Raw genomic sequence first — 22,189 nt, 5'->3', positions numbered from 1 at the left:
GTTTGCAATCTACCAAAATGAAACGGTTTCTGAGGGCAGATTTGAGCTTCCTGAAAATGGCTTCATTAGATTCTGCACCTACTCTGACAGGTATCAGTGGTCACCTCTCCCAGCTATGTTGTGTTGGCTGGGTTAAAATGCTTCGTTATGCCATCGGTGCCCAGTGGATTGCACTTTCCTCTCAGAAGATTGCGTTCCACTGCGGACACTTTGAGCAAACCCCTGTACAGCACCAAAGGAGTTTTACTCTGTTTGTGGGGCTGTCTTTCAGGTGAGTAGTTAAACACTGTCTGCCCTTTCAGGTGAATGTGAAATATCCCACAGCACTCTTACAAAGAGAAGGAGAGCTCTCCCCGAGGTCCTATCAATGTTTCACATCAGCCTTGAAAATGGGTTATCAGGTCATTTCTATTCTCCGCACTGGCTGCTGCATTTCCTACTTTGCAGTGACCCTCCTCCCAACAATCAGCTGGCCTTTACTCCAATTTCATTGAATGATTTGATGTGGAGATGCTGGCGTTGGACTGGGCTGGGCACAATAAGAAGTCTTACAACACCAGGTTAAGGTCCAACAGGTTTGTTTGGAATCACTAGCTTTCGGAGCACTGCTCCTTCACCAGGTGAGTGAAGAGCTGGGTTCCACAAACACATATATAGACAAAGTCAATGATGCAAGATGATATGTTGAATGCGAGTCTTTGCAGGTCCAGATGGTGTGACTGGAGAGAGGGACACTCACAGGTGAAAGACGTGCGATATGTCTCAAGCCAGGACAGTTAAGGATTTTGCAAGCCCAGACCATCTGGTAGCAAAAGAGAAATCAAGAGACTCCTAAAACTGAGATTAGATACTTAGATACATAGAAGATAGGAGCAGGAGGAGGCCTTTTGGCCCTTCGAGCCTGCTCCGCCATTCATCACGATCATGGCTGATCATCCAACTCAATAGCCTAAACCTGCTTTCTCCCCATAGCCTTTGATCCCATTCTCCCCAAATGCTATATCCAGCCGCCTCTTGAATATATTCAATGTTTTAGCATCAACTGCTTCCTGTGGTAATGAATTCCACAGGCCCACCATTCTTTGGGTGAAGAAATGTCTCCTTATATTAGGTTCTTTGTGTTTGCTAAAGAGGAACCTAAACCTCTTAGATTGTCTCGGCAGCGATATGGCTGAGCAAGAGTTTGTCATCAAAAGAAAGTATGTCTAATTGAAGCTCCAATGCGTTTGAAACCCAGGACCATCACTATTTGAAAGACCCGAGCACCAGAAATTAAAAATTAAGTAGAATTATCAATTATAATCAAACAGTTTCACTGAAGTTCCCGACCTTGAAATATACTTACAAGCATCCCCTATTGTCTCAACTTTGTAGACATCGTAGTTATCGATTATAGCATCAAAGCAGGTGTACAGTCTGTTGAGGAAATCCACCACCTGATAAGGGGTGCTAGCACTGGACAGCATCGTGAATCCAACAATATCGCTAAAGGGAGAAAAACCACACACACACACAAAGGGAGTTCTTAATCAGGAACATAATTGGAACAATTAGTTTGAGCTATCTATCTATAAAGGTAAGGTACCAGAGTACACAGGGAATACGATTATTACTTTAAAAGGAGGAATCCTCTGAAATTATTCTTTTATAAAGCAAGTTGAAAAAAAAATTCAGAACTTGTTCCTTTAACAGTAAATTTAAACTTACATCTACCATTTTGACAGAAGTAAAGGTATAATTAGTTCTGAAATCCACAAACAAATGACACATGCTGAGCAGGGATTAAACTTGTCATGCAAGTAGTTTATGGATCAAAATTGGTGATCTCATTCAGAAGAGCCATAACAGTGCTTTTTAAAACTTAATGCACCCCTACATCTTTTTTTCCAATTAAGGGGCAATTTAGCATGGCCAATTCGACTAACCTGCACGCCTTTGGGCTGTGGGGGTGAGGCCCAGGCAGACACGGGGATAATGTGCAAACTCCACACGGGCAGTGACCCAGGGCCGGGATCGAACCCGGGACCTCGGCGCTGTGTGGCAACATTGCTAACCGCTATGACCGTGCCGCCGTAGAATCATAACAGTGTTGACTTGGAAAATGACAAACAAAATGCCCCTCTTCTGCAAAAAAAGCAAAATTCGAAAAAGGAAAAAAGATGCTGAGGGGCGATTTTCCGGGCGGTTTGCACCTGGCACAAATCCCGCTATGTCGGCAAATTTCAGGAGAGGCCTGAAATGGAATTTGCGCTGGGCACCAAACAGCTTGCGATGTTCCCAGCCCCTCCCAGCAGACGTAATCAGAATTACTGTTCAAAACCAGCTCAACACCAAAGTCAGAGGGGAGCCGCGGTGCCGCCCAGGGATCCCTGACCACCCAGGGGTCTCCAAAGGCCTGGGAGACCCCCGAGCTCCCATTACACCTGTGGACCAGTGCTAAATAATGCCATGGCGAGGGGGGTCCCAGGCGCAGGCATTAATTCCCGCTGGGATAATCTGGCTCATTTAAAAATATATTTAGATCTCGCCCAGCGAGGGTAAGATCCAGATCGTGACGTTTCGCGAGATCCCGTGAGCATCGCAAATCTTGTGAGAGGCCTCTCGTGAGATTTAACGGCCTCGTCGCCTCATGGAGTTGGACGCCAAGAAGTCACTCAATCGTGTCCTCTGGCACTCACAGACGCTGCCTGATTTTTTATTATAACATGGACAGAGGATTGGTTAACTAACAGGAAACAAACTGGGTTATTTTTAAGCAAACTGCAATTAGTGAGTGCCACAAAGGTCAGTGCTGGGGCCACGACTATTTGCAATCTATACTAATGTCTTGGATGAAGGGACTGTCTAAATTATAGTCAGATTTGCACATGATGTAAAGAAAGGTAGGAATAAATGTGATGTGGATGCAAAGACCCTCAAAGGGAGTTGAATAGGCTAATCGAGTGGGCAAAACATGGACAGATAATGGAGGATAAAGTGTAAAATGTGAGGCTATCTACTTGAGTAGGAAAAGTAAAAAAAGCAGAATATTATTAAAATGGAGACGGTCTAGGGAATGCTGCAGTACCACGGGCCATAAGAGGCAATTCAGAGGAGGTTCAGTAGATTGAATTCAGAGACGAGGGCCAGGATTCTCCGACCCGGTGCCAGGTCGGAGAATCCCTGGGGGGGAGGGGATCGCTCCCCGCCGCCGGCTTCCCTTCTCCGGGGCCAATTCTCGGGTGCCCGCGGGATTCCCGCTGCGCCAGTCGGGGACCGTTGGCAGCAGCCCCCCGGCGACTCTCCGGAGCCCGATGGGCCGAGTGGCCAACAGGTTTGACGGAGTCCCGCCGGCGTGGGTTACTCAGGTTCCACATGGGGGGACCTGGAAGGTGAGTCTGTGGGGGCCGTCCTGGAGGGGGGAGTGGGGGGGATCCGACCCGGGGGGGGGGGGCACGGTGGCCTGGCCCGCGATTGGAGCAGCGATTGGTTCCATGGGGGCCTATTTTACTCCACGCCGGGCCCCTGTAGGGCTCCGCCATATTTCCCGGGGGCCAGGCGCGGAGGCGGAACCCACACGCATGCGCGGAAATAGGCCGGTCATAACGCGCATTCGTGAAAATACGGCGGCCGTTCTGCGCATGCGCGGAGTCACACTACCCATTCCTCGCATGCGTGAACTTGAGCGTGCCGTTCCGCGTCGGCTGCCGCTGCGGGGACCACTCTGGCGCCGACCTAGCCCCATAGGAAGGGGAGCAGTCCCCATTATCGGGAACCGTTGACACCGGATTGGTTGGCGCCGTTTTTCATGCCGGCGTGGGGACGTAGCCCCATTATTGGAGAATCCCGCCCGAGGGGTTTGCCTTATTGTAATAAGTCCACGGAGGCAGAAGTCCCTTCACCAGAATTGCTTCCATTAACAAACCAACAGCAGTATGCCCACATGCACTCAGACTGCTGTCCACACTGGGAGCCCAGAGGGTCTGACACTGTTATGTTCAGATAAGAGGTTCCCTGATTGGCCCACTCATCAGGGAACTCATATTCCAATTGGTCAATCTCAAAGGCCTGGTCTAAGTCATTACACTTATGAAGAGAGGTTGAGCAGTTCAGGTTTCGACTCTCGAGTTTGTAAGAATGAGAGGAGATCTAATTGAGGGGTGTAAGATGATAAAGGGGATTGACAAAGTAGACGTAGAGTGGATGCTTCCTCTTATGGTGCAATCTAGAACGAGAGGTCACAGTTTTAGAATAAGGGGTAGCAGATTTAAAACAGAGATGAGGAGAAATTGCTTCTCTCAAAGGATGGTGAATCTGTGGAATTGGTTACCCCAGAGTGCGGTGGATGCCGGGGCAGTGAGCAAATTTATGAAGTAATGGGCTGAAGGGTTATGGAGAACGGGCAGGAAAGTGGAGTTGAGGGCGAGAGGAGATCAGACATGATCGTGTTGAATGGCGGAGCAGGCTCGAGGGGCTGAATGGCCGACTCCTGCTCCCAGTTCTTATATTCCTATGATCGGGTGTGATTGTAAATGCAGAGCAAAAATTTAATATGCAGGTGTTGCAATATCTCTTTCAGTAAATATGCAAATGACATGCCATCGCGTAACCAGGATCTAAAGCTGTCTGTGTGCAGCTGTCAGTTGCAGCTGTTGCTATTGGTAATGGTGCTTGCTGAATCTCTGGAGAAATACTGCCTGCTGAGCTGTCCTGAATGGGTGTATAAATATGTATATAATGTGTGCGCTCAATGCGTTTGTGTAGAGGAGACCTGAAGTGCAGAATCAAGCAGGCACTGCAAGTAATTAGAAATGGAAAGGCAAAGTCGCAAGGGGAATGGAGTATAAAAGTAAGGAAGCGGTGCTTCAGCTTTTCAGGGCAACGGTATCTCGAGTACCGTCTACAGTTTTGGTCTCCTTATAGAAGGACTTGCATTGGAGGCAGCTCAGAGAAGGTTCACTATCCGATTCCTGGAATGAAGGCAATGTCTTCTAGAATAGATTGCGCAGGATTTTATTCCTGCCTTCATGGAGCGGATGTTTCCTTTTGTGCGGGAATCTAGAACTAGGGGTGGGGGGGGGGGGGGGCGCACAATTTCAGAACAAGGGGTTTCCCATTTAAGATGGAGATGAGGAGGAATTTCATCTCTCCGAAGGTGATTAATATTTGGAATTGTCCTCCCCAGACAGCAGTGGGGGTGGGCCATTGAACGTATTCAAGATTGATTGAGAGTTTTTTGACAACGACGGAGTCAAGGTTATGGGAGGCAGAGCAGGCAGGTGGAGCTGAAGCCTCATTCGGATCAGCCATGATAATAGTGGCTGGCGGAGCAGGCTCCCAGGGCCAAATGCTCTCATCCTGCTCTTATTTCTTATGTTCACATGTCCTTCCACAGTAAATGCTGGAAATATTCAAGCAGCATCTGTGGAGAAATAGATTTAACTATCCAGGTCAATGACCAGGTCAGAACTCAGTTTTGAAGGTCATTGATTTTAAATGGTGACTTTGGCTCTCCCTCCAAGGAGTTGGTCTGACCTGTTGGTATGTCAAGCATTTGTGATCCATCTGATGAAGTCTGGGCACTCTGAGATGGGGGCAGGGTAGCTGTGATTCACACTGCATCTAATTGTGCTGTATCTACTGTTGAGTGCCTGATCCTGGCATTGAATACATGAATAGAAAGTGTTTAATTTTCCCCAGCTAATATCCCATCAGTTTAAGTGCAAAATTCACACCAGTGACAAACACCAATAACAACACTCCAACCATCACAAACAGTGAAATCAGATGCACAACACCTAAGTAACATGCCTGAAAAACACGGTAGCATTAGAGTAACTTTGAGCTTGTGAAGTAATCCCTTGACGAAGATCATCCGCTACTTCCTTTGGTAACATGCCTGGTGACATATGCAATGGTAAATACATTCAATCAGTTTTCACACACCATGCACTGTGAATGCTCTCTCAGAATAAAGGCATTGGATTGAATTCTACCGTAGAGAACTTACTGTACAAGAGGCAATCAGTCTTCTGCTTTTCCTGCAGAAGATCTTGAGTTCTTTCGGCCACAATAACCTCCAGGTGCTTGCTGTATTTTTCCATCTACATGTAAACAATGGAAGATGTCTCACGTGTCTTCTATAAGTTTTTAAAAATAATTTTAGAGTACCTAATTAATTTTTCCAATTAAGAATTCTTCCACTGCCGGGCATGCCCAGAACATATGAGCATGATTCACTGGACTCCCCGAACACCTGGTGCACCTGTCCTCACCCCCAAAGAACCTACTCATCCGAGTCACAGACATATGGGCCCGATGCAGCACCTTAAATTGGATGAGACTAAGCCTCGCACATGAAGAGGAAGAGTTAACCCTCTCCAAGGCATCCGCCCAAGTCCCATCCTCTATCTGCTCCCCTAGTTCCCCCTCCCATTTAGCCTTCAGCTCCTCCACTGACGACTCTTCCACCTCCTGCATGTCGAGGGTGGTTGAATCCAGGGTCAAACCAGGTTGGGGACTCGCGATTTTTGGAGTTGTGGCGGAGCTGGGAGTGCCGGTGTCCTGGCCTTTGCGTCCCTAGTAGCCCGGCAGAGGATCTTGCTACAGTGGAAGGATGCAAGGCCCCCAAGTGTGGAGACCTGGATCAGTGACATGGCGGGATTTATAAAATCGGAGAGGGTCAAATTTGCCCTGAGAGGATCAGTACAAGGGTTCTATAAATGGTAGCAGCCTTTTCTGGACTTTCTGACTCAAAGATAGGATCTTGGTCAATAGCAGCAGCAACCCGGGGGGGGGGGGGGGGGGGGGGGGGGGGTGTTCTTTATTTATTTATTTATTTTCTATGGTTATTTAACTTAATATTGTGTTAATTTAGTTGTTAATATGTTTTGTTGTTCATTGAGGTTGGACAAATGTTTATGACTGTTATTGTTATTGTTATTGCTGGTATTTTATTGCTGTTTGTTGTTGTTATATAAATACAAAATCTTTCAATAAAAATTATTTTTTTAAAAATTAAAAAATTTCCAATTAAGGCGAATTTAGCCTGGCCAATCCACCTAGCCTGCACACCTTTGGGTTGTGGGGGCAATACCCACGCAAACACGGGGAGAATGTGCAAACTCCACACGGACAGTGACCCAGAGCCGGGATCGAACCTGGGGCCTCAGCGCCGTGAGGCTGCAGGGCTAACCCACTGCGCCACCGTGCTGCCCTGAGGCTGCAGGGCTAACCCACTGTGCCACCGTGCTGCCCAGTGTCTTCTGTAAGTTAACTGGTCGGCAAGGGACAGATTTACAATTTTTGTAAATGAAAGTGGACACAATGCGCTCGTTGAAACACTCTTTAAAAATTATGGAATCGCTTGACACAAAAATGGGATAAGCCAACGGCCTTGTACCTTTAAACAAATCCTTGATAACTCTGCAAAATAGGTACAATTTGACTTTTGATGGCCATGATAGTGATGAGATGAAATTGCTATTTTGAGAATATCTACCCAACAAATCACAAGGCAGATATTTCTAATTCAAACACCATCAATGCAAATGCTGCACACTTACATCAACTTCAATCCGCACCATCCCATGGCTTGTTTTGCTTCTCCTTCATAGAGAAAGAGATTAGGATTCTCCCATATCCGACGGGGCGGGGGGTCCCGGCGGGACGGAGCGGCGTGAACCACTCCGGCATCGGTCCGCCGCAAAGGTGCGGAATCCTCCTTTGCACCCCGCCGGCCGGCGTGGAAGGCCTTTGGCGCTGTGCCAGCCGGGACCGAAGGGATTTCGCCGACCGGCGTCGGTCCGCGCATGCGCGGGGACGACGTCAGCAGCCGCTTCACCTATGCGTCGGCCATCGCGGGGGCTGACACAGCCGACGCGTGGGAAAAGAGTGCCCTCATGGCACAGGCCCGCCCGCGGATCGGTGGGCCCTGACCGCGGGCCAGGCTACCATGGGGGCACCCCCTGGGGCCAGATCGCCCTGGCCCCCCCCCCCCCCCCAGGACCCCGGAGCCCGCCCGCGCCGCCAGGTCTCACCGGTAAGGGACCTAGTCCAATCTACGCCGGCCGGGCTGGTAAAAAACCAGCGGGGCTTCGGCCCATCGCGGGCCGGAGAATCACCGTGGGGGCTGCTGCGAGCGGCCGCTGATTGGCGCGGCGCGATTCCCGTCCCTACCGGATCTCCGGTGCTGGAGAATACGGCGGCCGCATTTAGCAGGTCAGCACACGGTTAAGGTCGATAACATGCATCCCCTTCATCTACACAGGATACTCCTCCTTCTTCTGGTACCCTACCCTCAGAGGACATGGCCAATCGTGGGCTTCATTGGTCCATAACGATGCTTGGCAAAGCACTGCTGTGCTTTGCTATTGTCTTCTGCAGTGTTCGACTGACCAGGAAACTCTGTTGCTTCTTTGGCCACATTTTGGCCACCTTCAATGGGCAACAAGTCCTGAACAGGGGCTTGAATCCGGAACTTCTGGTCCAGACTAAGATATTACCACTGCGCCACAAGACTGCCTCAAAGGGTACCTGTGTTTCTCATGCTGAAGGCAGCTTTCATTTCTTTTGTATATTTTCATCAGGAAACTCATTGTCAGAATACTTTCATCTTTAAATTTTTTTAAATTCATTGATGGGATGTGGACGTCACTGGCAAGGCCAGCGGTTATTGTCCATTCTAATCACCCTTCAGAAGGTGGTGGTAAGCTGCTTTCTTGAACCGCTGCAGTTCATGTGGTGCAGGTACATCCACAGTGCTGATAGCGAGGGAGTCCCATCATTTTGACTCAGTGACAATGAAGGAATGGCAATACATTTCCAAGTCAGGGTGGTGAGTAGCTTGGAAGGGGAACATCCATGTGATGGTGTCCTCAATGTGTTTGCATCCCTTGTCCTAGATGGTAGCGGTCATGGGTTGGAAAGGTGTTGTCTAAAGAGCCTTGGTGAGTTCCCGCAATGCACCTTGTAGATGGTACACATGGCTGGTTCTGTGCGTCGGTGCTGGAGGGATTTAATGTTTATGGATGGGTTTCCAATCAAGCTTTGTCCTGGATGGTGTTGAGCTTCTTGAGTGTTGTTGGAGCCACATTCATCCAGGCAAGTGGAGACTATTCCATCACACTCCTGATTTGTGCCTTGTAGATGGTAGACAGGCTTTGGTGGGTCAGGAGGTGAGTTACCAGCCACAGGACATGAGTTACTAGCCAAGTTACCAGCTTCACCTGCTGTTGTAGCCACCGTATTCACGGTCAATGGTAATCCCTCGGATGTTGATAGTGGGAAATTCAGCAATGATAATGTTATTGAATGTCAAGGGTACATGGCTAAATTCTTTCCGGTTGAAGATGATCATTGCCCAAGCCTGGACATTGCCCAGGACCTGCTGTATTTGAACATGGACTGCATCAGTGTCTGAGGAGTTGTGAATGGTTGCAGTTAACATCAAACATCCCCACCTCTGACATTATGATGGAAGGAAGGTCATTGATGAAGCAGCTGAAGATGGTTGGGCCGAGACCCTGAGGAACTCCTGCAGCGATGGCCTGGAGCTGAGGTGATTGACCTCCAACCACCACAACCATCTTCCTTTGTGCCGGGTTTGACTCCAACCAGCGGAGTGTTTCTCCCCTGATTCCTATTGACTCCAGTTTGCCAGGGCCCCTTGATGCCAAGATTAAGCCAAGTTTAGAATAAATATAGGACTCAGCCTCCACTATATGTCATTATCTCTTTAATCAAAAGAACAAAACAAAATTAACTTTCAATATCACTCTGAACAGATTTTCCTATTGTTGAATCCGAGGTAAGCAGAACGCATTGACGATAGTAGAAACTAACAAACAAAGTTTATTACAAATACAATTTAAAACCTCCTTCTCTCCCCGAAGCATCTCCATCCCAACCTGCACCCCGGCTGTGTTTTCGTACAGCCGAGGCTTTCCTTGTTAAGATGTGGAGATGCCGGTGTTGGACTGGGGTCCCTCCTTTGTCTGCTGGTTTTATGACGATGTTGCAGTTGGCCTTGAGAGCGCGGATGGCGTTGCGTTGTGCTTGGGTGACGTTCAGGGCTGTCTTGTGAATCTGGCATTGACGTGACTCCCAACAGCTTGAGCATACATGTCGAATCTAGGGCAGCGGCCTTCCAGAGGGGCCCAATTCGACTCTTTCCTCGTCGGTTGCCGCACAACAGATCTCTCGCTCGACTCATTGATCGACAGTTCCAACGCGCCACAGCAAAAAACCGCACCAACCTCCTCAGAAGACAAACACAGGATACAACCGACAAAGTACCCTTCGTCCTCGAGTTTCCTGGAGTGGAGAAACTACGACATCTTCTTTGCAGCCTCCAACACGTCATCAATGAAGATGAACATCTTTCCAAGGTCATCCCCACACCCCCACTACTTGCCTTCAAACAACTGCGCAACCTCAGACAAACCATTGTTTGCAGCAAACTACCCAGCCTTCAAAACAGTGACCACAACACCACACAACCCTGCCATGGCAATCTCTGCAAGACCTGCCAGTTCATCGACATGGATACTACCAATACACGTGAGAACACCACCCACCAGGTACGCGGTACAAACTCTTGCGACTCGACCAATATTGTCTACCTCATACGCTGCAGGAAATAACTGAAACGAGGATGTAGTCTGAATTGAAGGCTTTAATCAACAAGGTGTTTCCCCAGCAGCTCGAGCACAGAAAAGGCTGGCTGCTGGGAAACACGGGCTCTTATACCCCGCCTCACTGGGCGGAGCTACCTTACACTCTGACCAATGAAATACAAACCATTGGGCCAATGAGCAGCGTGCCTTCTCCACCAATGGTGGCTCAGCACTCCCAGGTACCGTAGTACCTCTAGTCTAGGGGCAGCACGGTAGCATAGTGGTTAGCATCAATGCTTCACAGCTCCAGGGTCCCAGGTTCGATTCCCGGCTGGATCACTGTCTGTGTGGAGTCTGCACGTCCTCCCCGTGTGTGCGTGGGTTTCCTCCGGGTGCTCCGGTTTCCTCCCACAGTCCAAAGATGTGCGGGTTAGGTGGATTGGCCATGCTAAATTGCCCGTAGTGTCCTAAAAAGTAAGGTTAAGGGGGAGTTGTTGGGTTACGGGTATAGGGTGGATACGTGAGTTTGAGTAGGGTGATCATTGCTCGGCACAACATCGAGGGCCGAAGGGCCTGTTCTGTGCTGTACTGTTCTAATACTACCACAAATATATTTATAGTCTTTGGATTTGCAGACATCAACAGACCAGCTCTGTGTTTTCTTCCTGCAGCTCTTAGCAAAACACACTGACACTCCCAGCTTTCTCCTCAAACTGGATTTCTCCTTTCAAGCAGCTCACAGCAAACCAACCAGGCACTTTTCAGCTGCTCTCTCTCAAAACTGAAATTTAAAACTTCAAAAATGGCCGAGCTGAAGCCCAGCTCCACCCATATTCTGACATCACTGCATTTCTTAAAGGTACATTGCTTAAACATCCATTTCTTAAAGGCACTCTCACATGACACCATGCAGACGCTGCGGCAACGAATGAATGGACATCGCACGACAATCACCAGGCAGGAATGTTCCCTTCCAGTTGGGGAACACTTCAGCAGGCAAGGGCATTCAGCCTCTGATCTCCGGGTAAGTGTTCTCCAAGGCGGCCTTCAGGACGCGCGACAACGTAGAATCGCCGAGCAGAAACTTATAGCCAAGTTCCGCACAAGTGAGTACGGCCTCAACCGGAACCTGGGATTCATGTTGCATTACATTCACCCCCCACCATCTGGCCTGGGCTTGTGAAATTCTACCAACTGTCCTGGCTTGAGACAATTCACACCTCTTTAACCTGGGGTTACCCCTATCTCTGTATCTGTAAAGATTCAATTACCTGCTAATGCTCGCATTCTAAGCATTGTCTGGCATCTTTGAATTTGTCTATATGTATGTTTCTGGAACATACCTCTTCATTCACCTGAGGAAGGAGCAGTGCTCCGAAAGCTAGTGTTTGAAACAAGCATGTTGGACTTTAACGTGGTGTTGTAAGACTTCTTACCGTGCTCTCCTTGTTAAGGGAAAGACCCGCCCCCTTAAAGCAGAAGTTTACATTTGGGGGGGGAAGGCCATGGGAAACTGTATAGTCCCGATCCCGGGATCTCCATTGGGTTATAACACCTATTTGGTGCTAAATTATAATCCATCTTGTCCAGTGAATGCATGCGGGAACTGCTCAGCACGGTAGCATGATGGTTAGCATAAATGCTTCACAGCTCCAGGGTCCCAGGTTCGATTCCCGGCTGGGTCAATGTCTGTGCGGAGTCTGCACGTCCTCCCCGTGTGTGTGTGGGTTTCCTCCGGGTGCTCCGGTTTCCTCCCACAGTCCAAAGATGTGCGGGTTAGGTGGATTGGCCATGCTAAATTTCCCGTAGTGTCCTAAAAAGTAAGGTTAAGGGGGGGGGTTGTTGGGTTACGGGTATAGGGTGGATACGTGGGTTTGAGTAGGGTGATCATTGCTCGGCGCAACATCGAGGGCCGAAGGGCCTGTTCTGTGCTGTACTGTTCTATGTTCTATGTTCTAAAATCATTTCAGATAATGGGCAGCGTGGTAGCACAGTGGTTAGCACTGTTGCTTCACAGCACCAGGAACTCAGGTTCAATTCCCTGCTTGGGTCATTATCTGTGCAGTCTGCACGTTCTCCCCGTGTCTGCGTGGGTTTCCTCCTGGTGCTCCGGTTTCCTCCCACAAGTCCTGAAAGACGTGCTTGTTAGCTAATTTGGACATTCTGAATTCTCCCTCAGTGTACCCAAACAGGCGCCGGGGTGTGGCGACTAGGGGCTTTTCACAGTAACTTCATTGCAGTGTTAATATAAGCCTACTTGTGAGAATACAGATTTTTATTATTAATGCTCCCAATTTTAAAAAATCAATTAATTCTTCAAACACATCAAGGGAGGTTGAAAATAATTCTGATGGAGCGTATAATAATAATCGCTTATTGTCACACCAGCCCGTAACACCCTCCCCAAACAGGTGCCGGAATGTGGCGACTAGGGGCTTTTCACAGTAACTTCATTGAAGCCTACTCGTGACAATAAGCAATTTTCATTTCATTTTATTTCATTTCAAGTCGGCTTCAATGAAGTTACTGTGAAAAGCCCCTAGTCGCTAATGCAAGTGAAGCAAATTAAGTGGGTTAAATAAAGAAACCATCTTACCAAGTTCATCATCATGTCAACTGGGCTCACTTTGTTGGGATTCATTTTCTCAAGCATCTTCTTAATTTGTTCAAAGGTTGGCCTCAAAAATGGATTGTGTGCCCAACACTTTTTTATCAACTTTAAACAAAAGAAAGGAAATTGGATTAAAGCTGCCATTTGAAATCAAAAATGCATTCATGACTGACAACTTGGAAGGATATGGGTGGAATTCTCACCGGCTAAATGGCGGGCAGGAGGGGTAGCATTTGGTGGGTGTCCAAAAATTGGTGTGAATTTCCCATGAATCTTCCGCTAGTGCCTGCCATTGCAGATCGGGAACCCCCTTGGCTAGCACACAGCAAACTGGTTTACATCCCACTACTGGGATGCAGATGAAGGCCTGACCGGAGTCTTGTCTCCCATGCTCGATTTTCCACAACACTAACGGGAAACCATGCTGGTCCAGAAGACGAGTGGAACAATGTAGCGTGCAGGAGTCGGCACACATCTGAGCAATGCCTTTGGCTGCCTCCGTAGCTCGGAATGGAGTCGCCAGCAACCTGGGTCACAGACCGCAGTGGGTGGGGGGAGGGGTGGTGGTGAGGGCATCGACAGGCAAATCCTCCGGATTCAATGTCGTTGAGGAGGTCTACCCAGCCTTAGAGTGTTGCTGGTGATCCATCTTCTTTTTCAGGAAGTTCATCTTCATTCTACAACAGTGGGTCAGTGACGTTAGGCGCCTTTTTGATTTGGCACCCGCGGTTTGATGGCGGGGTTTGTGCCATCATGCCCGTCCCTCCATGGAATGCGGTGCTAGCCCCCAGGCACATAAGTAAGTTCGGGCCGGGAGGTACGGCTTGGTGTCCAGCCAACCTCTGTAGCGGGAAACACTTCCTGATCCCACCCACACCACTGGACAAAATCCCAGATTGGAGGACTCCGCCCAAAGGTTGAAAATTTGATACAGCCCAGATTCGGTCCATTGAACATTGGTTCTTTGATGGTCATCTACTTCCACACAAAAGTTCTTCCCCATAGCTCTCTGACTTTTTTCACGTCTTCAAATATTTCGCCAATTTGCTTTCGAAATTTGATTGAATCTGTTTCCACCACCATTTCAGACCAACGTATTCCCGACCCCCACAAACCTCGGTGTGAAAAACATATCTTCATGTTGTCTCTGATTAGTTCACCAAATACCTTCTCTCTGTGTTCTCCGGTGACCGACCCCTCTGCCACTGTAAAATCATTGGTTAAGTTGCATGGGCAGGTGGTAAATTGTATTTAATTTTCCACCTAAATTCTCCCAAGGCGACTTTGCCATTGATAATGTGCAGGATCTGGTTTCTCAATGCCAGCACCTTACCTCAGTATAGTCCCTCTGATTTGGACAGTCGCTATCAGACTTTCCCGTGTTCATTTCAGGGAGGTAGGGCCGCCAAGTTGGTTCAACCTTCTCAATGTCAATATCACCCTTGAACAAGTGGACGTAATAAATTACAGTTTAATTCGGGGGAATGAAAGGATGTGAATTGCAACATACAAAGTGTTAGCCAAGAAGGTAATTGACCTACCGGGACTGGGCAACAGCGTGTTGCAATTTCGAGCAGTATTATGGAGTAGCTGGATGTAGACAAACATGGCATTTTGTTTTTAGAAATGCGAAAGAGAAAGAAACTTAATCAGATCTAGCTTCCACATGATGAACTCCATCTTCTCAACAACCTCTCTGCCTCCTGTATAGAGCCAATCCAGAAGCACTAACATTTTCCACTTTTCCTGATTAATGGTGTCAAATTTCTCAGGAACCAAATTGAAATATACCCGATTACTGTTCCACATAATCCAATCTAAAAAAAGGTTAAAGAAAAAGTTGGTCGACCCTTAGAAAACTCTTAGGCTGGATTTGCCGGCCTGCTCCTGTTGGGATCCTCCCACGGGGGATACAGTGGGTCAACCAAAATTCCACTGACTTTCAACAGGACCAGGAGACCGTGGCAGTGGGCGGGGACAGTCCTTATTGTGATTCCAACCTGAATTTTCCCTGTTCGCCTGCTTTGAAAGCAGACCAAGGCTGCCAGCAGCACAGTTCAATTCCCGTACCAGCCTCCCCGAACAGGCGGCGGAATGTGGCGACTAGGGGCTTTTCACAGTAACTTCATTTGGTCTACTTGTGACAATAAGCGATTTTCATTTTCATTTCATGTTAATTCTCTGGGAGTGAGTTCCACATCTCACCACTCCCTGGGTCAAGAATTTTCTTCTGAATTCCCCTTTGAATCTCTTTACTCCTACGCCATATTCATTTATGGAATCATGGAATCATAGAACGATGACGGCCGTTCGGCCCATCTCTCCGAGAGTCCCACTCCAAACCTTCTTCTCTGTAGCCCTGTATATATTGGGCTGGATTCTCCGGTTCCCCAGCTACGTGTTTCTCAGCGACCCATCGTTCTCTGGCAGCGGGATTCTATACACCCGCCGCTTGTCAATAAGGGCCGAGATTCTCCGCCGGCGGGATTCTCTGTTATGCCGGCGCCCTGGGGTTTCCCGACGGCGTGGGGCTGCCCCACAGTGGGAAACCCCATTGACCGGTCGGCATAACGGAGAATCCTGCCGGCAGGTCGGGGCAGAAATGTCGCGTGGAGGGGCCCCCAGGTGTGGGGAAGCGCCCAGTGGGACAAATGTAGAGCAATGGCCACAGAATTCCTGCCACGTTCCGTTCGGATAATTGTCCAATTCTATTTGAAAGCGTTCCTTTCGACGAGTGGCACCTGGAAATGGACAAAATACTCCGGCCAAAGCTCAACCAAATCTTCCACAAAAGCCTCTATTCTCAGACCCCATCCATTTAAATCCCGGGATTCTGCATATCCCCTCAACTATCCACTGAACCTGGTGAACAATAACGTGGAGGGAGCAGTTTGAGTTTGAGACACGTTACCTGTAGGCATCTGCAGTAGGAGACATGTTCGAAACAGTTCCTGCCAATACTTCTGGAGCACGGTAAATGCAGTTTGCATTTCCGTTGATTGTGTTGGTAAATTCCTCAAAATCATCCTTTCTGTAGGCAGCTAAACCATAATCTTCGTGCAATAAAATTGAAACGCCAGTTAACAGTAAAATTCTGTACAAGATGCTGCAATCCATTAAACTGCCCAGCTTGCATGACGGAGAATTACCTGCGATTTTGCAAACCCATCTATCATCGATGACACAGTTCATTGATTGTAACTTCCCGTGGTAAATTTTATGCTGGTGAAGGTAGACCATCCCCCGTGCCAGGTCAGTTGCAAATGAGAGTCTGAAGCAACAACAAAAACTTGCATTTCTATCACGCCTTGAATATAGAAAATAAATATTCCAAGGTGCTTCACAGAATTATGAGGGATAAAGCACGGTAGCATTGTGGTTAGCACAATTGCTTCACAACTCCAGGGTCCCAGGTTCGATTCCCAGCTTGGGTCACTGGCTGTGCGGAGTCTGCACATTCTCCCTGTGTCTGCGTGGGTTTCCTCCGGGTGCTCCGGTTTCCTCCCACGGTCCAAAGATGTACAGGCTAGGTGGATTGGCCATGCAAAATTGCCCTTAGTGTCCAAAATTGCCCTTAGTGTTGGGTGGGGGTACGGGGTTATGGTTATGATTATGGTTATGACCTTGGGTCAGGTGCTCTTTCCAAGAGCCAGTGCGGACTTGATGGGCCAAATGGCCTCCTTCTGCACTGTAAACTCTATGAAATAAATGGGCAGTGAGTCACTGGAGGACTCTTCTTTCTCTCACTCTCACTCTCTTTTGCCAGTAGGTCTGGGTGCCATTCTATTGGAACAATAAAGGCTTGGGATTAAACCACAAGATGAAGGAAAGGCTTGACATGAGATAAAGTGTCTGAAGAAATAAAGAGGTCTGGAAATAAACCACAAACTAAAAGCAGAGCCTGATGTGAAGCAAGAAGCCTCTCCTGGAGCAGCTGTGAGTAAGATATTGCCAGCTGCAAGGAAGATCATTATATGTGCAGGTCAGAGACTTTAAACCACATTCATACTGTGAAGGATTGGATTGGATTGGATTGGATTTGTTTATTGTCACGTGTTCCGAGGTACAGTGCAGTGAAAAGTATTTTTCTGCGAGCAGCTCAGCAGATCATTAAGTGCATGGGAAGAAAAGGGAATAAAAGAAAATACATAATAGGGCAACACAAGGTACACAATGTAACTATATAAGCACTGACATCGGATGAAGCATAGAGGGTGTAGTGTTAATGAGGTCAGTCCATAAGAGGGTCATTTAGGAGTCTGGTGACAGTGGGGAAGAAGCTGTTTTTGAGTCTGTTTGTGTGTGTTCTCAGACTTCTGTATCTCCTGCCCGATGAAAGAAGTTGAAAGAGTGAGTAAGCCGGGTGGGAGGGATCTTTGATTATGCTGCCTGCTTTCCTCAGGCAGTGGGAGGTGTAGATGGAGTCAATGGATGGGAGGCAGGTTTGTGTGATGGACTGGGCATTGTTCACGACTCTCTGAAGTTTCTTGCGGTCCTGGGCCGAGCAGTTGCCATACCAGGCTGTGATGCAGCCCGATAGGATGCTTTCTATGGTGCATCTGTAAAAGTTGGTAAGGGTTAATGTGGACATGCCGAATTTCCTTAGTTTCCTGAGGAAGTATAGGCGCTGTTGTGCTTTCTTGGTGGTAGTGCCGACGTGGGTGGACCAGGATAGATTTTTAGAGATGTGCACCCCTAGGAATTTGAAACTGCTAACCATCTCCACCTCGTCCCCGTTGATGCTGACAGGGGCGTGTACAGTATTTTGCTTCCTGAAGTCAATAACCAGCTCTTTAGTTTTGCTGGCATTGAGGGAGAGATTGTTGTCGCTGCACCACTCCACTAGGTTCTCTATCTCCCTCCTGTATTCTGACTCATCGTTATTCGAGATCTGGCCCACTATGGTTGTATCGTCAGCTAACTTGTAGATGGCGTTGGAACCAAGTTTTGCCATGCAGTCGTGTGTGTGCAGGGAGTAGAGTAGGGGGCTACGTACGCAGCCTTGCAGGGCCCCGGTATTGAGGACTATTGTGGTGGAGGTGTTGGTGTTCATTCTCACTGATTGTGGTCTGTTGGTCAGAAAATCGAGGATCCAGTTGCAGAGTGGAGAGCCAAGTCCTAGGTTTTGGAGCTTTGATATGAGCTTGGCTGGCATTATGGTGTTGAAGGCGGAGCAGTAGTCAATAAATAGGAGTCTGATGTAGGAGTCCTTGATTTCGAGATGCTCGAGGGATGAGTGTAGGGCCAGGGAAATGGCGTCTGATGTGGTTGCAATGGTATGCGAATTGCAGTGGATCAAGGCATTCTGGGAGTATGGAGGTGATGCGCTTCATGATCAACCTCTCGAAGAACTTCATTACGACTGAAGGCAGGGCCACTGGATGGTAGTCATTGAGGCACGTTGCCTGGTTCTTCTTTGGTACCGGTATGATGGTGGTCTTCTTGAAGCGCGTGGGGACCTCGGAGTGGAATAGGGACAGGTTAAAGATGTCTGCAGTGAATACAGTTGCTTCATGTCAAACTATATAGCTGATTCTCCTTCAACTGTCCCACCCTCTACCCAGACACAGAAGACAAACACAGAGGGATAGAAAGGGGTAACAAAAATAAGGGTTAAGATTAAAAGATCAGAGTCCTTGCTTCAGATGATGTGCACTGAAGAACTCATCATGTGAAGCAAGGATTCTTATCTTTTAATCTTAACCCTTATTTTCTTTACCCCTTTCCATCCCTCTGTGTTTGTCTTCTGTGTCTGGGTAGAGGGTGGGACAGTTGAAGGCGGAGTCAGGTATTTAGTTTGACATGAAGCAACTGTATTCACTGCATACTTCATATGTGTTCTAGTTATAAATAAACAGCAATTGTGTTTAAACTGACAAACCTTGTGACTGTAATTAGAACCAAGGGCCAAGATTTGGGGTATTTTTATCAGAGTTATTGGTTGGATCACTTGTGTCATGACTCTGGGATGAGTGGGGCTGGAATTGATTGTACAGCTGCCCAAGGGATCGTAACAGAGGCACGTTGAGCGTGGGCCTTAACGTTGGTACCTACGCCTGACAGTTATCCAGGACCTGCTGCATTTGGGCAGCTTCAGTATCTGAGGAATCGTGAACGATGCTGGACTTTGTGCAAATATCAGCAAACATCCCCACTTCTGAGCTTATGATGAGGAAAGATCATTGAGAGGGAAAGCTGAAGTTGGTTGGGCCCAGGACACTACACTGATGTCATGGGACTGAGATGCTTGTTCGAAGAGGCAGATGTTCAGGATTACCTGAAAGGTGGAGAAATGAGATAAAGGGGTAGATGTTAAGGAAGATAATGTCAGAGCTTAGGAACCCAGTGAGCTAAAGGCACAGCCACCAATGGCGGAACAAGGACAATTTGAGTTGCGTCGTGATCCTGAAGATTATGGGTTATGGGGAGATTACAGACATAGGGTTGGCCAAGGCCATGGGAGTCCTTGAAAACAATGAGAAATTTAATATTGAGGAGTTTCCAGACTGAGAGACAGTGTAGATCAGCGAGCTGTCGATGGGTGAATGGAACTTGCTGTCAGTTAGAAAATTAGAAGATAGGTAGCATAGTTTTGGATGATGTCAAATATATGGAGTGTGCAACGTGGAAGGCTGGTGGCTGAACATAGGAATGGGCTACCCTGGAGGTAATGAAGCCAGAGGCCTTCAGCAGCCTTTGCTGTTCCAGCAGGGGCTTAGGTGAGCGATGTTATGGTGTTATGAAGGTGGAAGTATCAATCATAGAATCATAGAATTTACAGTGCAGAAGGAGGCCACTCAGTCCAGTGAGTCTGTACCGGCCCTTGGAAAGAGCACCCTACCCAAGCCCACACCTCCATCCTATCCCCGTAACCCAGCAGCCTCACCTAACCTGTTTATTTGGACACTAAGGGCAATTTATCACGGCCAATCCACCTAACCTGCACATCTTTGGACCGGAGCACCCGGAGGAAACCCACGCAGATAAGGGGGGAACGTGCAGACTCCGCACAGACAGTGATCCAAGCTTGGAAACGGACCTGGGATCCTGCAGCTGTGAAGCGACTGTGCTAACCACTGTGCCAATATTATTCAGATTTGGATCTAAAAACCAAGTGAACCATTCCAAATTGTCATTTACCTGAATCCCCAGTTTAAGGGAATATCATCATTGAACAGAACATCAGTCAGACTTCCTTTTGGGCAGTATTCAGTAACAATGGTAACATTGGGCACCTCGACAGATCCACCAATAAACTTGCATAGATTTGGATGATCGAGTTCTCTGGAATGAGCAAGGAAACAATTCGCAAATCAAACTCACAAACACCATTAACTAACATGTGCAAAATAGATTTATGCATTGAATATCGATCAGCGGCGCATAAATGTCAAAGCAAAAGTTCAATGTTATTGTGTATGATTCTGGAAATGTTGCCAATAGTTTGGAAATCCCTTTCCACAATCCCAGCTTATTTTCTGTGAAAACTGAAAATCACAGAGCTTGACAGTAGCACTTTATAAAACCAGATTTATATTCTCCTCACTCATGTATTATTTTAATGGGAGATGGTTAACCACACCTATTAAATATCTGTCAGATAGATAAAGGGTGAATGTGTGACCAGTTGGGTGGCATGTTTTAATGGAGTGACCTATCACCCTAACCACATTTTTAAAACGTGCTTGTACAGATAGCAAGCTCTATTAACAGTTTCAGTCACTGCTCCAACTTAAGACTCTCTCTTTAAACTCAGCTCCCTCTCACACCCCGCCTTCTCTTCCATCACCTCCATAGCTCTGGTTTGTCTAGATACCATTGTCTCCTTTTCTGCTTTTTATTTTGTTGATGCAATTTACTAACACACCGTCTCCAGCAGTTTTCTCAGGTGTGTGATTCTAAATGTGAGAAATAGCAATGTCAGTACGAATTACAATATCCTCTTGTTTTATGCAGTGTAAGGGCCCTTTTGTTAATTCCCTTTGATTTTCATTTATTTTAGTTTGCCGTTATCATTTTTGATCCATGGATGTTTAATAGACATATACCTTTAAGTCGAGGAAAGGAAGTGCGGAACTCAAAAGGTACATTGAAACATAAATACTTAAAGAATAGGAGCAGGAGGAGGCCTTTTGGCCCTTCGAGCCTGCTCCGCCATTTATCACGATCATGGCTGATCATCCAACTCAATAGCCTAATCCTGCTTTCTCCCCGTAACCTTTGATCCCATTCTCCCCAAGTACTATATCTAGCCGCCTCTTGAATGTATTCAAAGTTTTAGCATCAACTACTTCCTGTGGTAATGAATTCCACAGGCTCGCCACTCTTTGGGTGAAGAAATGTCTCCTTATCTCTGTCCGATATAGTTTACCCTGAATCCTCAGACTGCGACCCTGGTTCTGGACACACCCATCATTGGTAACATCTTCCCTGCATCCACCCTGTCCAGTCCCGTTAAAACTTTATACGTCTCTATGAGATCGCCTCTCATTCTTCTGAACTCCAGCGAGAACAATCCCAACCGAGTCAATCTCTCTCATATGGCAGTCCCGCCATCCCTGGAATCAGTCTGGTGAATCCTCGAGAGCAAGAACATTCTTCCTCAGAGAAGGAGACCAAAACTGCATGCAATACTCCAGGTGTGGCCTCACCAAGGCCCTTATAATTGAAGCAACACATCCCTGCTTCTATACTCGAAACCTCTCGCAATGAAGGCCAACGTACCATTAGCCTTCTTTACTGCTTGCTGCACCTGCATGCTTATCTTCAGCGACTGGTGTATAAGGACGCCCAGGTCCCGCTGCACACTCCCCTTCTGGCCAATGAATTGGCCAAAAGGCCGCATTCTGCCTGGGAGCAGGCGGTGATTGGGTCCTCGCCAAGTGGGATGGTTTTCAGAGAAGCAAGGAAAGGACAGTCGGGTCCTGGATCTCAGAAGAAGCTGTGAGTTTCTCTCTCTCTCTCTCTCACTCCAGTAAAGCTG

General features: G+C 47.7%; 1 protein-coding gene across 1 annotated transcript in view; it reads right to left on the bottom strand.

The window, feature by feature from the left end:
* Positions 1-22,189, bottom strand: part of LOC119964113 (atrial natriuretic peptide receptor 2-like) — a 126,711-nt gene that overhangs the window by 59,838 nt on the left and 44,684 nt on the right. The window contains exons 12-20 of the mRNA XM_038793419.1: positions 20,347-20,490; positions 16,356-16,477; positions 16,118-16,259; positions 14,748-14,796; positions 14,540-14,647; positions 13,192-13,311; positions 5,990-6,083; positions 5,791-5,878; positions 1,346-1,485 (exon numbers count right to left, since the gene is read on the bottom strand). Of these exons, the coding sequence (XP_038649347.1) occupies positions 1,346-1,485; positions 5,791-5,878; positions 5,990-6,083; positions 13,192-13,311; positions 14,540-14,647; positions 14,748-14,796; positions 16,118-16,259; positions 16,356-16,477; positions 20,347-20,490 (1,007 nt within the window). The remainder of the gene's footprint in view (positions 1-1,345; positions 1,486-5,790; positions 5,879-5,989; positions 6,084-13,191; positions 13,312-14,539; positions 14,648-14,747; positions 14,797-16,117; positions 16,260-16,355; positions 16,478-20,346; positions 20,491-22,189) is intronic.

This window comes from Scyliorhinus canicula, chromosome 4 (genome assembly GCF_902713615.1).
Source record: "Scyliorhinus canicula chromosome 4, sScyCan1.1, whole genome shotgun sequence".
Taxonomy (NCBI): Eukaryota; Metazoa; Chordata; class Chondrichthyes; order Carcharhiniformes; family Scyliorhinidae; genus Scyliorhinus; species Scyliorhinus canicula.
The sequence above is the reverse complement of the archived record's forward strand: the minus strand, read 5'-3'. Positions and strand labels throughout refer to the sequence as shown.